General features: G+C 51.1%; 1 protein-coding gene across 2 annotated transcripts in view; it reads right to left on the bottom strand.

The window, feature by feature from the left end:
* NRP2 (neuropilin 2) overlaps positions 1-19,600 on the bottom strand; it is an 87,449-nt gene extending 67,849 nt beyond the window's left edge. For both annotated transcript variants that reach the window (XM_086465153.1, XM_086465154.1), the window contains exons 1-2: positions 19,528-19,600; positions 7,387-7,564 (exon numbers count right to left, since the gene is read on the bottom strand). In XM_086465153.1, coding sequence (XP_086321279.1) covers positions 7,387-7,564; positions 19,528-19,600 — 251 coding nt within the window. The remainder of the gene's footprint in view (positions 1-7,386; positions 7,565-19,527) is intronic.
* Positions 19,601-20,636: the final 1,036 nt, after the last annotated feature.

The raw sequence follows: 20,636 nt of genomic DNA, 5'->3' as shown, positions 1-20,636 counted from the left end.
AACCACTACCATACTCCTGGACTGTGATTGCTCAGCAACACTGTACGTAGATCCCACGAATTCCTTGGGATTCGGGGGGGGGGGGGCAGGACATGACACAACCACAGATGACACACAACAACAACAACAAACCTGAGGTTATTCACTCTTTCTAATGATCTACTAATCTACTTGCTAAGCCAACATAAGGAAGGCTTTCTATAGTAGTTTGAACTGATATACCAAAGATAGTTACTTAAAACACCCTAGCTATGATTAGTAGACCACGACTGCTATTAATTTATAAGGAATTCCAGGATCACCAGACTGTGGTTTGCAATATATTATTACATTGCCATTCAACGGTGGTGTGCAAGAAAACTGAGAACTAGTCTCAGACTAAAAACTAGCCTCCCCCAGTTCTTTCAAATAAGCTCTGTGCTGAGCTCTGGCCAAAAGCAACCAGAAATTTCTTCTGTTTTCAGTCTGCTCTTTGCAGTCTGTTCTTTTTATTTTGCATTCATATTTAATTGCAGAATTCACACCCGGCCAGAAAAGGCTGGGAATGAACCAGTCATCATCTGCAACGCTCTGACATGCTCCTGTGTGATGTTGCTACACAGCAGCCATTGGAGGGGAGTGTGCAATGCACTCTTGCTATCTAGACTTGGTTTTACACCTGCAGATACCTAGGTCTTCTCCTCATTATAAGGCAGGGAATTTAAAGTGATTTGCCAAAGCAGGAACAGTAAAGCAATACCAGCGAAGGCGAAGAACCCAAATCTCACAACTCTCAGACCTGATATTGCTGCTGAGTCTGCCACTCCCCTGTTACAGCCTGACAACAGAGATGATATCCATTAAAAAGGCTGCGTGTAGCTAAGGGAAACAGTTGCTCATTAAAAGTCTAAACCAGTTCCTATGGAAATCAAGGTAAAACCTCCTGCTGCCTTTACTGGGCTTTGCGTCTGGTCCTTAACAAAAAAAGGATATCTTTTTTAATATCATTCTGGCACTCTCCTTACATTCACTAAACCTTTTAACTCCTGCATCCAGACAGCAAACCCATGACACAGAAGAGCTAACCCCGCTGTGAGATGCAAAAAAGTGACCAAGACTCAATATCCCCACAGACATTTAGGCTCCTGAGACCCACCTGTTTGGGATGAGCTGCTGTGCAAGAGTGCTCTGGCTCACCGGGTAACACCACTCAAAGACAGCCAAGGGCTTTGGACTCTTTGCTGAAAGCACGAGCATCTCAAAGCTGTGGTTATCATCAGCCCATTTCAGTGCGATTGCTCTACTACTGTCCTGTGGCATCTGTGCTAAGCACCATCAGCAAAGATGCAAGGGGCTTAGAGCTGGAGCATGGCTTGCACTGCACACTGACAAAAGGCACACATTTCTGACACTTTCAGCTGGATCCTGAACCCAGTTAGTCAGCAGTCACCACAGCCAGCCCTGTGCTCACTCCCACCCCAGACACTGCAGGGGACCCATGAGGCCTGCCCCCTCCTTCCCTGGCCTGAGAGGCTGAGTAAGATTCAAGTGCACCACTACCTCCTCCTCACTAGCAGGAAGGAGGGGGAGAGGTCTCTATCTCCAATGCTATTGTTCGTTCCCAGTGTCACCAGCTGGCCCTCAATTTGTCATCATGCCAACAGGAAACAAGGTGCAAAACCAGATCTGACTCCTACGCACCGGATGTTGGTGAGCTGGCAGGACACAGGAGACTCCATGAGAGCCATCACCTTCTGCAGAGCCTGGACTTGGTCTGTCCCTCCAGGCTCTGGGGCACAGGGAAGCATGCCTGTAGAGCAAGCAGAACTCTCACAGCTCTGCAGCAGCAAAGAAAAGAGCTGTGAACAACCTTGAGCTGTTACTCATGCACTGGTCTAACACAGTCACAGCTAACCCATTCATTGATGTTTCATTTTGGAAAATGAGCTGGGCTTGACAGGAATTATGAACCATACAGCAGATGCTGGACAGAATTAAAAAATAGTAGAAGCTCATTTGAAGACCAGTTGAGCTGCAGTGTCATGTTACCCAGACCAAACTATTTCCTGTACGTTAGAAATGTTGCTTCTGGCTACCCATGCTACAAATGTATGAGCAAGCAAATGCCTTCCTTAACATCTCATCTTTGACTTCCCCTCTCTGCAAAGTTACGAGCTGGACTCCCCCAGTGTTGCAGAACATGCAGTCACTTCCCCTTGCATCCCAGCAAAGAATCCCCACAAGCCCTAGCATTCTGTAGTGCTCCAAATGTATTCCTCTTTTCTAAGCGTTTTCCCAACGAACTGCATTCTTTCTAAAATGTTTACTAATAAGCTAATTATGCATACTTTTCAAGGCATTTACTAATTAGCTGTCCATAATTGCTGCCTTGTCTACTCTTAACCTTTGCTGATGGAAGGACGGCTTCTTCCAATATTATGTTCTTTGTTTGAAGGAGATGGTCAAGAGAGCCAGGCTGAATATTGCAGCTACCAGCTGCCTGCAGCTCCCTCTGCCACCTGAGCAAGGGACTTGGGCCAGTGTCTCTGCTGCTCTCTAGGAAGGATACAGAGCTGTCTTGTTCCAGTGCCCAGCTTCCTGGAAGCACAGGAGATGGCCGTGCTGCCCTAAGAAGCCTCCACTGGCTAGCCAGCCCTGTGTGCCTCACCCTTTGTAGTACGTCCTACGAACACCAGCATGTTACCGCCCCCTGGCAGGCAGAGATCTGCGAGATGGGTGCTGGGAGCATGGAGTCTTCCCTTGCCAAACCTTAGTCCCCTCTGCCCTTCAGGCTGGGAGCAGGGGCATCTGCTGCCATGCCAGGCCGGTATCCAGTACACACCAGGATGCTGAACTTGGTTCAGCTCTCTTGGCACCACCGTGGCACTTAGAGGTCACAGTGACAACTGCATAAAATTCCTCATTACTGTGGCCCCAGTTCCTGTTTCTGGAAACCCTCAGGGCTTGACATGGGTAGCCAAAGTCAGGAGGAAGAGCCTGACTATACAGCTCTGGGCTGTCTCAAATTTGCCAGCTCCTGCCTGTTTTTGGAGCCCGGAGCCGCTGTCTCCAGAAAATTTTGCCAGCATTTGGCATGTGCCACCAGAGGGGGCTGCAAGCCACGGCAGCGGTCCCCCAAATCCTCCCCAGGCAGTGATCCCACTGATTGCAACCCAGTTGCACCATGTGTTGGAAAGGGCTACAGAAAAACCCTCTGGCATGGACTGATTATTAGTTGGTGGTTTGGTTGTTTTTTGGTTTTTTTGTTTGTTTGTTTTTTGTTTTGTTTTTTTAAATAGTGTTCCTCTCGTGTTATAACTAAGCTGTTACAAGATGTTATAACTAAGCTGAAAAGGCTTCTGCTTGCAGAGGGAACACCAGCCCATTCATTGCAGTCTGGAGGGAGCGTGTGTCTACTGTGTGTGTACAGCAATGTCCCAGCACTCGATAGCCACTCCGCCCAGCCTAATCCTCTGGCCGAGCCAGACCAGCGCAGCCAGGGATGGCAGTCAGTAGTCAGTCTCAGGAGGGAGCTTTTAATGGTCCAAAGAGAAGCACAGCAGCGGAAGGAAGGCACAAATGGAAAAGGTGGTTGGTTATAAATGCTGTGATTCACTCAGAGCTGAGGTTTCTGACTTGGATTTTCCAAGCGAGCAGAGCAGACAGAACAGTGAAATGGCAATTAGGAAGGAGTGGGCAGCTCAGCTACGTGACTGCACAAGCTGGGGGACCCCACCCCTGTTGCACACCTATCACAAATGGTTCGGGTTGCTCCTGGGATCACAAATAAACCCCGGCATGCACAAGGCTACCCAGCTACCACCATGCCATGCAGTGAGTGGAATCATTTTGCCACTACAGCAGCAGTGTGCTGTTTTCCACTGGATGCCACTTCCCTGTTCAGAGAGCAGATAACATGGCATGGGGCCACTGTGCCCAAGTAACAGCTGCACTCACAGCACAGAGAGGAAGAAACAGCAAGCAGACAGGCTATTACAATTATTTCCAAATAGTTTGTCAGGTCTTTTATCAGAGCATCAAACTTCCCTTTTGGTTCTGCCATTACTACTGTGGCCCCACGCCTGCAGGACAGCATGAACAACAGCCTGGGTCCCACACTCCGTCACAGCATGCCCACCCTCCCATAAACGGGATCCCAGCTGTGCTGGTGCACAAGAACCACAACAGCAGGAGGCGGCCAATTTTCTTAACCTGAAGTGCCTTCCCAAAGTAAGGCACTTCGTCGAAGCATGGATGAAGCAGAAAGACCAAGAGAGACCGAGAGACGCCAGTATGTTCTGGGGCTTCAATTACATCAAATGACTCCTTTCATGATGGTGGGGGTGAGCGGTGCAGTTACTTCTTAATGCAGCAGGACACAGCTGAAAAATAAAAGCCCAGATGTGCCTCCAGAGAAACAATAGCAACAACCAGCACTGAGCAGCTGCCCCTGGCTGCCACCTCCAGGCATCAATCCCTGGCTGATGCTCACAACCTCCCTGCAGGGAGGGCCGGCTGCCGAAGCTGCTCTCCCACCAGCTCTTGCTCTGGCATCCAGGCAGCACCAGGTATGCTGGCCCTTTCCGGCCAGCTGCTCGGCAAGAGGAAATCACTGACCTTTCCGCAGAGGTCCCATGGGTGCCAGGCACTGTACAAAACACAGGAGGAAATGTCTCCTGTCCCAAAGGGAAATCTAAAGCCAGATACAAGGAAGGCCAGAAAGGACACAGTAAAACTAAAAAGACTTTTGCAGATATTTTTGTAGGCCTTAGAATGGGGTTTAGGAATGTAAATGTTATGCTTTATGAGGGAGAAACTTTAGCCTAATAAGGTAAAACAAATGTTGAAGGAAGAAGCAACAGAGGAAGGGGTTATGGTGTTTACCTCTGGCAGCTGGAAGCACAGACTGGCCCTGCTCCTGCACTGATGGCTGCCAGGTAGCAATACCAGAGTAGGGAGAACCTTGTCTGCCCAGAGACAGAGTGCTACAATGGGGTTCATTAGTTCATTAGTCACCTTATATGAGTGTGCTCTGTATTAAGGATCAGATGTCAAAAGAAGGGCTCTACCCTGAGACTGTTTCTTTGATGCTGAACTCCTGTTCCTGTTAAAGTTCCCACCTGCAGCTGCAATGAGGCCTTTGCTTCTTAATAAAATACCCTCTGACATTTGGATGAGATTTATTACTAGATGGTCACCTATTAGTACTGCTTAATGCCCAAGTATTACACAGTGTTAATACTTGTCTCCTAGTAGGTCACTTAAAAAAAATCTGCCTCCCATGAATTTCTTTCAGGCAATGTCTATCATGCACTCTTTTAATTTGTTTTGTTATACTTTCTATCAAGCACTGCCCACGAAGTTCTTTCATACCCACTGCTTTGCAGTGTTGGCTCTAAGGAGCAGGCACTCAAAGTCAGCTTCGCTGCCAGCTCATACCTGTGGCCAGCAGAAGCTCAAGTGCATCCTGTTTCACTTGCATACAGGTGGCAGCTGAGGGGATAGAGGTGCAGGCAAACTTGACTTTCAGGACAGGTTTGATGTTAACACCTGGTTTCCAGAGAGCAATGTTGCTGCAGGAGCCAAACTGAAGCAGAGACCCTAACAAATCCTCCCACTATTCATGAGCCACATGGGGACAAAACCCCTCCAACTCAAATCCTTCTGCTTTAACTAAAGGCTCCCTCATGCATGCACATGCAAAAAGGCAAAGGGTAAGACCACGTAGCAACCACTCAGAAGATCAGCCACAGTAAAGTAGAAAGCAGCAAAGGGACAACATCTCCAGCGCTCAGGCAGCCCCTCCAGCACACACCACCTGCAGCTCAGGACCAGTCCCTGCTCTCTCACAGGCAGCAAAACATGGTAAAAATTGTCCAGGGTACTCAGAGTTAAAACTGACAGCTTCCTACATGTGGAGGAAAGGTCAGGTGCCCATAGGGATTTCTGGCGCTCTGACCAACCTGGCTTTGCTTGCCCGAGACCTTGAAGAGGCAGAAGCTGGAGTCGCTCCTGCCCAGCACACAACATTGCCCTGCCCAATACATATCACATACTCTGCAGACTGCAATGTAGGCCTACAAAGCTTTTATTGCTGTGAATTTTACTGTGAATTTAGGGCAACTGTATAGCCTTCTCATAGCTAATGTAGTTCAGCCTGTGCAAGCAATAATAACATCTGATAGCAACTATCATTCTCACATGCACTGCTGAGGCCTTGTTGTGTTCATCTACGCCCACATTAAGCCTTTCTCTGCCTTCTCCTCTCTCTACACAGGCCTGGTCCTGCAAAGTGCTAAATGCCTTGCACACAGTCACCAGGGAGAGTTCATGGTGCTTGAAGCCTTATTAGATCAAGCTTTATCTGTAGGGGGAGATGAGATCCCAAATGACATCAATCTGCACCTTCATTAGAGGAGCTACACTGACTTATGGCAGCTGAGGATCCAGCTCTACACTTTATAACCTTCATTACATCATCAAACCCATCCTGAACTCTTTGTTCTCCACAGGACTGATTCTACAGCCCCATAAATGCTTCCCCTGTCCCTCTGTCCTTTTTGCAAACAGAGTTCTCCTCTCCATATATAACCCCCTTTTAATCAACAGGACCAGTGTGTCTGGCAAGGCTGCTGTGTCAGGCCTGTTTTAGGAGACCCCAAGCTCCTTCACAGCTCAGGCACCCCTGTAGCTGGCTGTGGTTTCCAGATTAAACACACAGGTTTATAAGTCTGCTGAGACCATGTATTAACTCAGCCTTTTATGGAGCCCTTTGATGCCATTAATTATTCTTTACTAGTTGTTAATTGTTTTTCATGGACATCTAGTTTCTGAGTCCCTTCTCAGAAGAAAAAAGAAAAAAAGCAAACAAAATAAACCGCCAGTTTACCAAACACAGCAGAATAAGCACTGCTGAAAGTCAGATCCAGCCCAAACAGCTCAGACCTCCAAGACCCCAGCCTCACATAGCCCAAGCCTGGGTCTCCAGCCCTAGGGCTCTCTATGCCGTACCTCTGCCTAGTTACATGCCAGGAAATTGCTCTGCTCTCCCAGCATGATTTAAAAGGACAGTGAGGCCACTTCAACACTGAGAAAAACAAGCTGCCTTTTAACAAAAGTCAAACTCCAGCTGAAAGCCAGTTAGCTCCTGCTTTCAGGTGATATCAGGCTGAGTTAAGAACCACCAGTTCAATGCAGAGTAGAAACATCCTATATGTCCAAATCAGCATCTCATAACCACACAGTTGGTAGAGGCACACTTGCCACTGAAAGGCAACCAGATGCAGTGCTATGGGGGCTCAGGACAACACTTGTTTTCATGCACAAGGAAGTATGAGGCCCATACCACTAGGCAAAAGCAGGAAGAGGAGGTGACTATATACTAGAGAAGATGAGGAAGGCTCTTACTTGCAGTCATGTTTTTCGATTTCAAAGTGAGGGTTAAAGTTGAGGATAATCTTCTGGTTGGATTCAGGGGCGTAGATGACCCACTCGCAGTTCTGGTGGGAGGGGTAGTCATTGGGGTACCCTGGGGAGGTGATGTACCCAGCATCCTTGGAGTTCAGGCGGCCCCCACATGGCTGAGCTGCAGAGACACAGAAGGGAACAAGATATTGAAATGGGTTCTAGGCATCAGCTGCGCACAGCTAGTCCCTCCAGACCACTGCTAGTAGTGGTCTGATAAAGGCCATTCTCCAGGCCATTGACACCCATTTGGTAGTCTAATATTTCATATTAATCTCTGGGCAATGGCGATTATTCTACACAACAAACCTATTCCTTTTCCTCTCCATCTCCTGCCACACTTACATTCCACGTCTGACAAAGACCAGAAAAGAGAAATAAATGCTCTTGCCGAGGCAATTACAGAGCCATAAAGTAAGAGACAGATTGATATCAGATCATCTGGAGCCACCTCTATTTATCCCTTCTTTTGCCTCCTTGGCAAGCTGCTCTGTGGCAGTCTCCCACAGCTGCCTCAGGAGACACCAATATTTGGATACTACAAATTTGACACAGCTGCAGGAGCGCAGAAAGCTTTGCTGTTCCCAGGGAAGGAAACTGAGCCACAGTGGGGCTGATGGCAAGCCCAGGCCCACCTGTGTGGCCAGTGGCAGAGCTAAGGACAGAGTCCAGCTCTCGTGGCTCCAGCCTGCAGCCCCACGAGAGCCCTTCTCCGCTTGCTGTGCTCTCCCTCCCCAACCCTGCCTGCCCCCATGACCTCATCTCAGCAGACTGGCCTCTCAAAAACTTTCAAGCTAATCCAGCTGTTGGAACTCCAGATGCAGATAATCAGCAGTGGTGGTTTTGTGGGGCTAGCCCACAAACGGCTGGCAACGGCTGCGTGGTGAGCAGAGGAAGCACTCTCAGCTTTGGGTTAGAACAGGCCCTAGAGGGTGATTTCATCTTCAAAAAAAAAAAACAAACCACATTTAATCTCATGAACAGTGCAAATCAAGTTTATTATTGCATTACTTGCTGGGAAGAAAATCTGCATCACAGGGTCAATTGATAACGCACTACAAATCCCAAAGTCCCTTTCTGCACAGGGCCCCTACAATGTGCTTCTTGCTGCCCCTACTCCCTTGCCACTGCCCCATCCCCAGCCACAGCTGTCCCCGAAAGACAGCATTGCTTCCACACACCCAGCAAAATGGGCAAAACCCTAAGACCCTCCACAGGGCAGGCTAGCAGGCATACAGGGTGACCCTTGGTCCCATGTTGCAGAAAGGCTCTCCCCTCCCTGACAAGCAATGGGGTACAACATGGGACACAAACCCTCATGGGTTGTCCCCACTGCAAGGCTGTCCACACAGCCCCAGAGGTCTTCAATACCGCAGGAAAGTGCGTGTGGGCCTGAGGCACATCCCATGCCCCCTAGGGAGCTGGGGCACAGGAGGAGCATCACCCTCAGTGTGGGAAAGTAACCACGTCTCCCACAACCCATTGGCTCTGTGGGCTGAGGGTCTCTGCAAGTGCTCCCTGCTGCCCTGGCCTTAAGGCAGGCCACTTGCTGCAAAGCCCTGCGACCACCCGGGGTGAAGCAAAGCAGCGCAGACTCATGTGGGCTAAACGCCACACTGTGGGTCTGGCTCTGTCCTCTGCCATGGTGTCCACCAGGCCCCAGGGGTGTCCCCTGCCAGGCTGTCACAAGTCTTGGTGGAGGACATCCCAGCCCACCTTCAAACTGCCCTCTTGCCAGAGCCCATGCAAGCAGCAGGAGTGAGGCAGGACCCCTCGGTGGTAATGCTTCCTGGAAAAAAGCACTTCGAATAAACAACCTGCGCCTGCACAAAATGCACATGCCCTGTGCAGGAATGAGGACAGCATGAGGGCCCTTTGTGTGGGAGCAAGGCTTCCTTGGCCATGAAAAAGCAGTTTCAGTTTCCCCCATGTTTTTCATGCCCTCTAACACATTCATTCTTCAAAATAACTTTCTCACACACCCGAAGGCAGCTCTGCAGCCTTCCCTTTTTTCTTAAAATAATCCTGTAAGTATCCTGAAAAATACGAGGGGAAAAAAAAAAAAAAAATCACAACACTGCCACAGAAGAGCTAATGCCAAAAAAACATCTGGTTTTGTTCCACAGCAGAGCTTGCTCAACACACAAACATTTACAAACGTACGTTCTTGCACAAATCTCCTCTCAGCGAGGCATATTTGCCCACACATGTGTCTATGTGGGTTTGAGGAGACAGGGAGAGAAAGAGGGACATTCACGTGGAAAGAAGAAATTCACAGACTTGTTGACATCAATGTACAAATAGACGTGTAATTCACACTTCACTCATGTATGCACTTTCACACCTTCTCATAAAAATTCACACCTCGTTTGCACACATGTCCACCCGCTCCAGCAAAGAGAAATATTCAAGCTGCGGATTATTTTTCTTGGAAAGGGCAAAGTCTCGAAGCAATGAAAATATAGTCAATCCTTCCACACCTCGTCATCCCCTCCCCGTCTCTCCAGCTTTCACACACGTGCTACCCGCTAGGCTGATACCACCACCATCACCTACCACTCGAAGTTGCTAGCCCCTTCTCACACTGGATACTATGAATACTCCGTGAGCCACTGCAACTCAATCAGTTGGAGGGGGACTGCAATGCCAACAGGGGCATCAGGCTCCAGCTTGCTCCAGCTCTTCCCTGACAAATGAACACAGGAGCAGAAACCCTAGTTTACCCTGATCTTAAAACTTATCCCTTGTCCCGCAAGGCCATCGCAGGTCAGCAGGACCACATTAAAGAAACCCCTGGGCTCGATTCTGATTTCAGGTCAGCTCGCTGCCCAAGTTAAACTGCTGGTGCTGGCGAAGACAGCCTGAGTGAGAGGGGCTGGAGCCCAGCTGTCTACAATTCTGGTCTCTGCAGCAAAATGGGACAAACAGGCAAAACCACTGAGTGGACTGGAGCACCAGCCACATCCCTCAGGTGTTCAGATACCACTAGGAAAATTTCACCATCTTTCTGCAGCAGGGAAAGACTTCCGCCTGCAGTAAAGCTTCTGTGTGTCTCACAGCGGAACAGATTTTGTCCTCTCATTCATCCCTTGTCAAGAAGGTCGAGAGAAATGAAGAGGGCTACTTCAGTACAGTGCTGCCTTGTCCACGCACAGCACCAGGCCATGTGGTGAGCAACAGTGTGCCAGGAAAACCAGGGCTGCTTCTGAAGATGCAAAATCACTTTAATACAATTGTTCTGTCAGGCTTTTTCTCTTTTGATTCACTGATATCGAGCATATAAACACCTTAACAACAACAACAATCTATTGCTGCGCCCACTGGTGGGCAAAGGGTTTGCCTCAGCAGACATGCCAGCCACTGGCTTTCCGTATAAAATCAGGCCTGGTTTGTACACAGTAGAGGGTCAAGCTTTTATATAAATGTCTTTTCAAACTGATGCATTGAATCCATGCAGAAATACAACAAACAAACAAACAAAAAAAAAAAAGGAAGAAAAAAGGTGAGTGGCATGGTTACTTCCTAGGTTGCATGGTTTGGAAGCAAGACATGCTCCACAGCTAATGGGCTCTGGCAGCTTTTGCCAGCCCTAAATTCACTTAATAAAATTAAAATTAAATTCTGAAGTATAAGCCAAGTCTGCCAGGTGCATGGGACATCCTGTTGCTCAGTAAGCAAAGTGTAGGCACTGAAAGCAAACCACTGGGGCCCCTGCCAGCCTGCATGGCAGAGGGTCCAGTGGAATGCTGTGCCAATGGCAAGGCCACAGGAGAGCAGCTGGGCTCCTCGGTGGAGGCTATGGAGGTCAGCACTTCCCAGCAGTGTCAGAGCAGGCTCTGTTCAGGATGGGAAATCCCCAGATCCCCTCCTTTGTTAAGGCCCACCGCATGACTTACATTATCCCAACAACCCTCTCCTTGCAGGACCACCCCAACAGGGCACCTACACCAGAGGACAACCAAGCCATAGGCTTGGGAAAGAAAGACCTGGAGAAGGCTCACAAGGGCAGATTCCTGCAAACACTGCAGCATACGGCAGGCAACTCTGAAGTTTCCCATGAAGACGGGTATCAGCAGCTGAGCTCCTCACCCTTCGCAGAGGGCAGACTCCTCTTTGGCTGCCCTCTCCTCCTGGAGACATCCAGGCTGATGAAGTCTCCCCCCCTGCCTCCCCCAGGCTGCAACAAGCAATCATCACTCAAGGGACCCAAAAATAATAGCCAGGCCCCAGGACCCTCCACCAACACTTGGGGTTTTTCAGCTCTGCAGCTCATCAGTGCATGCTGAAACATTAGGCCAGGAGCAGAGCGTTCTCCTACTTGAATTTCCTGCCGATTAAACCCCTCTGGATTTCCCTCACCCCAGGAGAGCAGGACTCACTGTTATTGTTGGACCTTCAACACAGAAACTAAAGCCAACTCTGCCTGCAACAAAAATAATCATCATCAGAGAGGCCCATTTCACAACAAAAAACACATACTCCAGCCTCTCAGAGCTTCTAGCATGCAGCAGAAAACTCTCACATGTTTTGATCTGCTAGGTTCAGTTTACTTTGGGGATGTAATTCAGGGCCGTGCACAAAATTTAAGGCATTCTTGTCACCTTAGAGGCAAGTTGCAGCATCAGTGTGTGCACTGCTCGGAAAGAGCAGCCTTTGAGGACAGCAAAGGAACAAGGAAGAGAGATCCCAGGAGTTCCACGGCATAGGGATGCATCGCCTAGCCTCGTCACTTATATCTCTTCCTTGCAGGAGGCCCTCACAGCCCAGCTCCACACTCTCATCCAACCACTGCAGAAGATTTCTACATCCCAGGATTCGGCGCTGGGCAGAGGACATTTGCCCTACCAAGCCTCCACAGCACAGCAAAATACGGGTTCTGGCACACATAACCTACTGCTCTCAGAGCTGCTGAACTTGGCATAAGCCCTTGTGCAGCAAACTGTGTGTTTCAGCCCCGTTAGAGTGAAACGTCTCTTCAAGAAGCAAAGTTTTTCAAGGTCCATGTGTGTCCAAGCACTTCACCAAACCATGGTATGGACGGGACAAACATCTCTTCTGCTGAGGATTCATTACTGTTAATGTTCATCCTGCTTCATTTCATGGGCTCTGGCCCTGGGGAGAGTTTGGGCATAGCTAGGGTGGCAAGGGCTCTTGCCCAAACCGTATGACACAACTTTCACATCAGGCAGGAACACAAATGGGAACTCTCAGATTTAAATGATACAGCTTAGCCACTGGCCAAGGAGAGAGAAATAGTGTGGAGGAAGCTAATAAGATTAGATGTTTTATCCCCAGTAGCATAGATCATTTTAGCAGAAGCATGTTTGCTTTGGATTGTGAGATAAAGCTTCAAAGGCTTCCTGAACAAATTAATTGACAAACACACCCAAACAACACAAAGCACTTACACCCATTTCATCCCAGAGCAGTAACCACACCCACATCTCAGGATTTCACACAACCAGGGAAAGTCTCCTGAACATTTCATCAAGGGTCTTTACCAGTTTAACAAAAATTTCACTTAAAAGTAGAGGCACAGCAAAGCCAAATTTAAAGACTGCTTTTGTGACCTGAACTAGGATTTTGTTTGATTCAAAGTATCTCAAGCCTGTCACGGGACAGGCTCATAAAAACACTGTCTGGTCTTAAGCAAGAAAGGAACGCGCCAATCCATCAGTTGAGGAATGCGGCCGTTTGACCACTTCCTAAGGCAACTAGGGAGGGACGCAATATATTCACTTTATAGCGCTGGACAGCAGTGAGAGGGGAATGCCGGAAAGCTCAGCAAATGGAACATTTTAGCTGTAAGCTTTTGCAAAAAGAGATCACTTAAAATTATTTTTAAATAAGAAGGGAGTGTTGGAGAAAGGAAGAGAGAGAAGAAGATTTGGAGATTTCTGATACCTGCACTTTGCCACGTTAATCCACAGAAGAATTAAGTGGAAACCTGAAATAGAGACCTACTCAAGCTTCACTGTGCAAAATGAAAGGGCCAAATTCTGCATGCACATCTAGGTAGTTTGCTTTGAAATCACCGGAGTTCAGCTGATTTCGACCCCCACAGTTCTGGATAGCCGCCTTCCAAGGGCTGGCATCACTTTGTATCAATTGAGTCACTGGCAACCTTGACCTTTAAATGTTGCCACTTTGGTGTTTTGGTGGTGTATCCCCCCACACACCTTGTTTCTTTGATGAGAATTTTATATCTTGGTTTTACATGGTGCTACCTCCACTAACTTTGTTATTTGTCATCTTATATCACAGGCAAATGCAATTCCAATAGGACAAACAGCTTAATAGTGTTTGTCTTTATACAGATATGTATGCACACAATTCTCCCAGCTTGCCTGCAAATGTAATTGGTGGATCTGGAATTACAACTCCTGGCTACTCCGGTAATCATTTGAGAGAATGTGTGAGTGTGTGTGTGTGTATGTGCAAGGGAGGGGGATAATTGCATATTGAACTTGCAGGAATCGTGCCTGTTTCTCATGCGCTGTGTTAGGCTCCCAAGGGTTTGAAGTCTCATGGAAACACACTGCCGTCTCCCAGGAATAGGTGGCTGCTTCAGGAGACCTTCAAGCTGCAGATTGGGCAGTTCCTGAGGAAACATTGCCACTACCGCAGGCAGGGAAACAGAGACTTGGGGAAGCTTGAAGGCTCAGAGCAGAGACAGAAAGCAAGCAGAGGCTTCCTGTGTGGCAGCCTGCCACCCTACCTATAAGCTACACTAGGAAATAATATAAGGGTGAAACAATTTGCTAAGACATTGTGAATGCTATCAACAACAGGCTGGTTTGAGGGACATGGAGGAAAAGCAAGAGACATTTCTAATTCCACACAACGATGAAAAAGCCATAGAGCCACCTAGGATTCCTCTCTAAAGAGCTTCAGTCTTGATGAAAGGTGTTCAATGCCTCTGAAATACTAATTAGTATTGTTATTCTGACAATTCCAAGAAAGAAAAAAAAAAAAAGCCTATTTTGTCCCTCATCTCTCCCTGCACCCTCCCAGCTTCCTCACACCTTTTAAGCCCATCTGTCAGGGTCCGTTCCGAAACTTATTTCTGGCTTTCCCCACCGGGCAACGGCAGTTTATTCCTGCCTCTTTCCAAAGAGGCTGGCAGAGCCTCTCTGAATCCTGCAACATCCCTGGCTCAGCCCTCCCTCCCAGGGGCCCTGTTGGAGCCGCAGAGAGCAAAACCCCAGTGCCTTAGCAGCAGGCAGCCCTAAGGATGGGATGGGATGGAGCACCTCCAGAGCCACCCAGGGAGAGGCCCCACCATAGCTCCCTCCATGCACGCTGCTGCGCGGCAGCAGCTTCAGCCTTTATGATGGCTTGTTCAAATCCAGCTACTGCTGAGCCTCACTACTAGCGCTGAAGTTATTACACACTCTGGCGCGTGCCTTAAACACATTGTTTCCCGCTGAGCACATATTCAGTGGTCAAACAGAAAGAGAGGAAAGCAGGAGCGAGCCTGGGGGTATGCATGAGGGAGAAAGTTGCTGAGGGGCCCTGGGCATGTGAGGTAGAGCACAGAGAAGGGAAGGGTGCAGAAGGGTGTGTTAGGCAGTAAGGTGATGGGGACTGGAGGACCTCCATGCATAAGAGAAAAGGTAGAGATTTGTGTGCTTGTGAAGACAGAGGAGGAACCAGGGAGACAGTAAGCGTGCATGTATGTATCTACATGCACAAGGGGCTGGGGTTTTCCTCCCTCCTCTCCCCACAGCCATCCCCTAAAAAACATGGTCCAATGGAACCTTTCAACAAAACATAAGCAGAGTGAAAGGACAGTGTCCTTTTAGCTTCACCTTCTTCCTAGGAGAGACAGAGGAAGGCAGGCATTCAAGCCCCACACAGACAGCACTTCACAGCTAGGGGTGACACACCAGAACAGCTGGGGCAGATGTCTTGCCTTTGTCTCAAATGCACGGGGAGAAATCAGGGCAGGTTTCAAAGACCCAGAGCACAGCACTTCATCTCTGGAGCCCATTTTCTTTGATTCATCAAGTATGAAGAGAAGGGGAGAAGCATTCAGAGAGAAAGTCTCTGCAGCCATCCATCCCTGCAAGTAATACTTTGGGATATTCTGCACGCTGACTCACTGCTTGTACCCCCTTCCCCAAACTGGGAAGCAGCTGCCTCACCAAGGCTGCAGTTAGGGCCCTGGCCCCCAGCGTTACCCTGGTTGTCCTCCCCCCGTGATCCACAGGCACCACTCACACGTAGAAAGGGTTATAGATCCGAGTTGTGATTTCAAGTGTTTGGCCCTGTGCCTGCTGACCTCGTGCTTACAAACCTCTTCTCCATGTCTGCGCTTGTGTCTTTTCACTGCACAGGCATTAAGCCTGGCTCAGGATCTGGCCTTCTGAGATTGCGATTTGGCGCAAGCAGGGAGAAGGCTGACCCTTTGATTCTGAGTATGATTAAAACCATGCTACTGTAGCGCTAAGCCGTGTGCAACACTGCTAGCAACAGCCCTGATTTATGTTGTTGCTAGTATTGCGGTTTCCACCAGGGTGTAGACAGGGATTTCGAAAATAGCCCAGCTACCTCTTTGTCTGTGTGTGTATTATAATTAGAAATGTGTCAAAGGGCTGTTACAGAGTGAGGGTAGAGCTGGAAACGTTCACACCCTGCTTCTGCCAGCACCCCCATGCCGACACCATCAGCCCTAGCTTGGGTGTGTGCAGGCGCATCAGCTCTCCACACTTCCCAGATTAGACAACTGTATTCCCAAGACCCCATGGGGACATGCTGGAGGTGACTTCACCGCACAATGGAGAGCAAGTTTAGCAGCTTCCAGTTTACTCTCAGGCTGCTGCAATCTGCCCCCACCATCGTGGCTAAATGCCGACTTTTTCTGTTTCAATTTCAGATAGGATCCCAGGTCTCAGATACAGACGATTTATTTTCCTAGCACAGCTGGTCTGTCAGAGGTCATATAATTTGGCAGCAATCCCAGTGCTTAAAAATTAATTTTTCCTTATTAATACAATTGGGGGTCCCACAGGATAGGATCCCAGCCTTATCTGAACCTGACAGCTTCCTAAACCCCATGAAGGATGCTTTCTCCTCTCAGGCTATCTGCGATACAAGGCCACCACATCCTGGAGCCCAGTGGCACTGGAGATTTCTGTTAGGAAACCAACCCACTCGCCTTCCCAGAGCAGCACGCTGCTGGGACAGGGAGCGCTGCCTTCTCTGGCCCAGCAAAGCAGGTTTCTTTCTTATTTTAACCTTCTAAGCCATGCACAAGGTACCAAACAGTAAATACTGGGAAGGGGGCTGGGGGAGGAGAAGGAGCAGGGCAGGGAGATGAGAAGCACCTCCGTAGAGCACCCTGGGCCCAATACACATGCCTGTCACTCCAGACACTACACATCACGATTCTTCTGCAACAGGAAAGTTAGGAAAACAAAATGCAGCATCATAACCTGGGTCAGAGCCCCTCACTGAGCTTGTACCACTCCTTTCCAGTGATGCTCCTGACAACTGTCTGATTCCTAGGCTAAAAAGGCTTTTGTTCCCAGTAAGAGACAAGTTAACAGCACAACAGGCAAAAGGCATTACACTAAACACTTGCACGGGTCTGCGTGTGTATGTTTGTAATGTGTGCAGCCATGTGCCTACTTGGCAGCAATTTGGTTTGCCTCCCCTCCCCACCTTGCTACATCTCCTAAGTCATTACTAAAAATATTAGCTTTTAAGCAGACTATTTGGAAGGCTTCAAGAGTGAGCTTTGCTCGGAGCTGCATAAATGTCATCTGAACAGCTCCGTACTCGGGTCACTCAAATCTGTTACTTTTTTACTTGATTGCTTTTTACGGGAAGCTGAAAAACACAGCCATCACCCTTTAGATTTATCTTCCAGGGTCTGCCACCCACTCCCCTCCATGGTTATCTCAGGGTTTGCTTGGCTACATACAAATTGGCAGCTGCACTGTTTATCTCTTACTGTAGAAATATTGCACGAGGGTTTTTTCCATGTAGATTATCATATTATTGTCTATTAAAAACATCTCCCCCCTCTACTAGCATCCCTTAGGGAACCTTAAGAGAGAATTTCATAATGGGGGAAGGCTTTCAGATACAGACTGAAACATAAATCCATCTACCTCTGGCATGTTTTTCTTACTAGGCTGACTAATTTACTGGAGCTAAGCGTAGCCTAATCAAGGTTCACGTCCCGTTACCCCATACCTTTGCTCGCTGAGCTAGCAATAAAGTCATTTGACCGGGTTTGCGGCACCACAACAACACCTCGGCAAACAGCCGCTGGTGTCAGACACAGGAAGACAACTTCCTTGCTGCTCCAACACCATGTGATGCTCTGCTTAGCCGGGAAAACCCTGCGTTCAAATAAACAATTCTTAGAGCAACTGAATGGCCTCAAACACGGTTGGCTCATAATCCCCTTCCCAGTTAGAAGTCCTGATCCCGACCCCACTCAAGGATGGAAGGAGGTGCGCACACAGACACAGGCACACGCTCAGGCTCAGCAGCCACGGGGATCGCAGCCAGGCTGGCCAGCGCACCCCCAGGAGCGAGCCTCAGGTTACAGCCCGATCTGCCTCAGCACAATACCCACTCCAGGAGACCAGACACTGCCTCTGCAACAGGGACCATCTGAAAAGACTGTTGCACTCAGCAAGGGCCTCCCAGGACTTTGCCCTTTCTCTTCACCCCATCGAGTGCCTACTCATTTGTTTTCCTATTGGAACAAAAGATGTGGGTGGGTTTGTTTTTTTTTTTTCTTTCCTTTATAACCATAAGGAAGGAGGCGATGCCAACCGGCAACTGAATGTACACGGCGCGTGTTTGCCGGGAACGTCTGTGCTTCGGTGCTGCAAAAATGAGGGACTTTCTCAGGCGGCGGGGACTCTCCCACTTCCCTTTCCAAGGGGGAGCTGGTGGCCATGCCGCTCCGGGGGAGGGGAAGGGGGAAAGGCAGAGGGGCAGGGGGGAAAGCTGGTCTGACGCACGCACGTCGTGCCTTGCCATCCAACGCTGCCCGGGTCGGACGACGGGTCGGGACCCTGCGTCCCCCCGGGCTGTCCCAGGCACGTCCCGAGGCCCCGACTAACGGGAAGGGAAAGCACAGCTCAGCATCTGCTGGCTTGGCACCGCCGTCCTGCCAGGCATGCCGCTCCTGGGCTGCTGACCGCAGAAGGAGCCCCAAGAGAGCGGCGGACGGCTGGGTGAGGCATATCCTTTTCCTTCAGTGATGGCTCCAGGTGGGGACCCTGCTGCTCCCATTAGCCAGACCCAAAGCCAGTGGCCAGGGAACACAGGGCCCAGCCTCAGCCCGCCCTTGCCCCTCTCCTGTCCCAAGCCAAAGCAACGCAAGCACCGGGGCTTCATCCCAGCGCCCCCCGACAGCCCAGCCCTGATGTTAAAGCGAAGACCGAAAAACACACCCGCGCCCCAAAACCTGCCACCAACCCGCCAGGTCCCGGGACACTCCGGCACCGGCAAGGGAAGCGCGGGTCCCGCACGTACCGCGGGCAGGCTTTCCCGGGGGGCTACCCGGAGGGTGCCGCCACCGCCGTTAAGCCTCGCCTGCTCCCAGACGCCCTGCACGGCTCCCGGCTGCCTGCTCCCTGCCAGATGATTTTAATTTCTCACCTAAAGTTTCCCCAGGCTGCAACCGGGCACGGGGCCGCGGGCATCGAGATGTGGGTGTCCGGGATGGGGCTGATCTCTGTCGCTTCCCCTCCCTTCCCTGTGCCCCTCCAAAAAACCAGCACACAACTTTCCAGTGCGGCTCCATCCCCTCGCCCCTTCACACCGGGCGATGGGAGCTGCGCGGCTACACCCGCTGCGCGCCTTGTCGGGGGGGCTGCGCCATCCCCGCCCCGCCACACGCCCGAACCCCCCCACCCCCCACCCCCCAGCCCGTACTGCGAAAGCTGCGCGCCTTCGCCGATCCCTCATTTATTCCCTACGCGATGCTCGAGGCCGGGCAAAGCCTCTGAGTGTGCGCCCAGGACCGCGCCCGGGCACCCGAAAGTTGGGCAGGAGGGGAAGGCTCCCTCGCCCACGCGCGGCCGGGGGCATCCCCCGCCCCGGGGGGCGCCTTACCTGTCTCCGCCGTGCCTCCGGAGCCGGGCAAGCACAGCCCTAGAAATCCCCACGCGAGAAGAAACGTATCCATCCTTCGGAAGAAATTAAAAAAAAAAAAAACAAAAAAAAACCCAAGCAAAACCCAAACCCAAAACGCAACACCCGAGGCTGTGGGGCCGGGCTTCACCTCCCTACCCTGGGCACGCCGCGCCCCGCGTGGGCGCCCCACTCGCGAGCGGCTCCCGCGGGGCTCAGCTGGGGGCGGCGGCCTCCCCCGGGCCGGGGCTGCGGGGCGGGCGGTGCCAGCCGAGCGCCTCTCCCCTAGGGCGACCCGCGGGGCCGGCGCCTCGGCATCCCCCGGGGCGCGGCAGCGGCGGCGGCGGCGGTACGGGCTGGGGCGCCGTCTGCGCCTCCTCTCCCTCCCCGCCGGCGCCTCGCAGCCTTTTCAGGCAGGGCGGCATGTGGCTGTCAGCGCCGAGCGGCGGCGCCGCCCCCCGCGCACCCCCCGCCCGCCCGCGCACCGCCCCCTCGGGGCGCCCGCGCCCCGCCCCGCCGGGCCGCGCCCCGCCCCGCCCCGCCCCGCCCGCAGCCGCGAGGGGACGCGGAGGCCCCCGCAGCGCCGGGGCGCGGAGCGGCTCCGCGCGCATCCCCGGCTGGGCCGCCGGGGCGCGGGTGCCGGCCGGCCCCTTCCCCGAGCGCTTGCGGCCTTGCAGCGCAGGCAGGAGTCGAAAAACCCGGTTGAAATAACTGCGAGAGAGCGGGGCTGTGCGATGGGAGACACCCAGAAATTGTCAGATGGGGGAGCATCAGGACAAGGATTGTCCCTGGTCGCGGGTTTCCGCCGCTGCCGGCCGAGACCCAGAAGCGCCGTGCCTCGGCCGCAGCCGCCGTGCCACGGCGGGGAGCGGGGAGCACACTCTCCCTCGCTTCTGGCACCCCTGTGGCGGTGTAAAGGCTGCCGCAAGGGACAAACGCAAAACCTCTCCGGGACCGCACCACACTTGGCTTCCACGCTCCCAACCAGTTTTCTCCAAGATGCTCTTTCAAAACACAAGCCGGGAGCAGCGTTCACGTAGTCACCCTAAGAGCACTCTTAAGTTTGTCCGCCTTTGCCTCTGGGAAGGTGA

The sequence above is a fragment of the Leptosomus discolor genome, chromosome 5, assembly GCF_034619465.1.
Source record: "Leptosomus discolor isolate bLepDis1 chromosome 5, bLepDis1.hap2, whole genome shotgun sequence".
Taxonomy (NCBI): Eukaryota; Metazoa; Chordata; class Aves; order Leptosomiformes; family Leptosomidae; genus Leptosomus; species Leptosomus discolor.
Note: the sequence above shows the minus strand (reverse complement) of the source record. Positions and strands in the feature narration are given on the sequence as shown.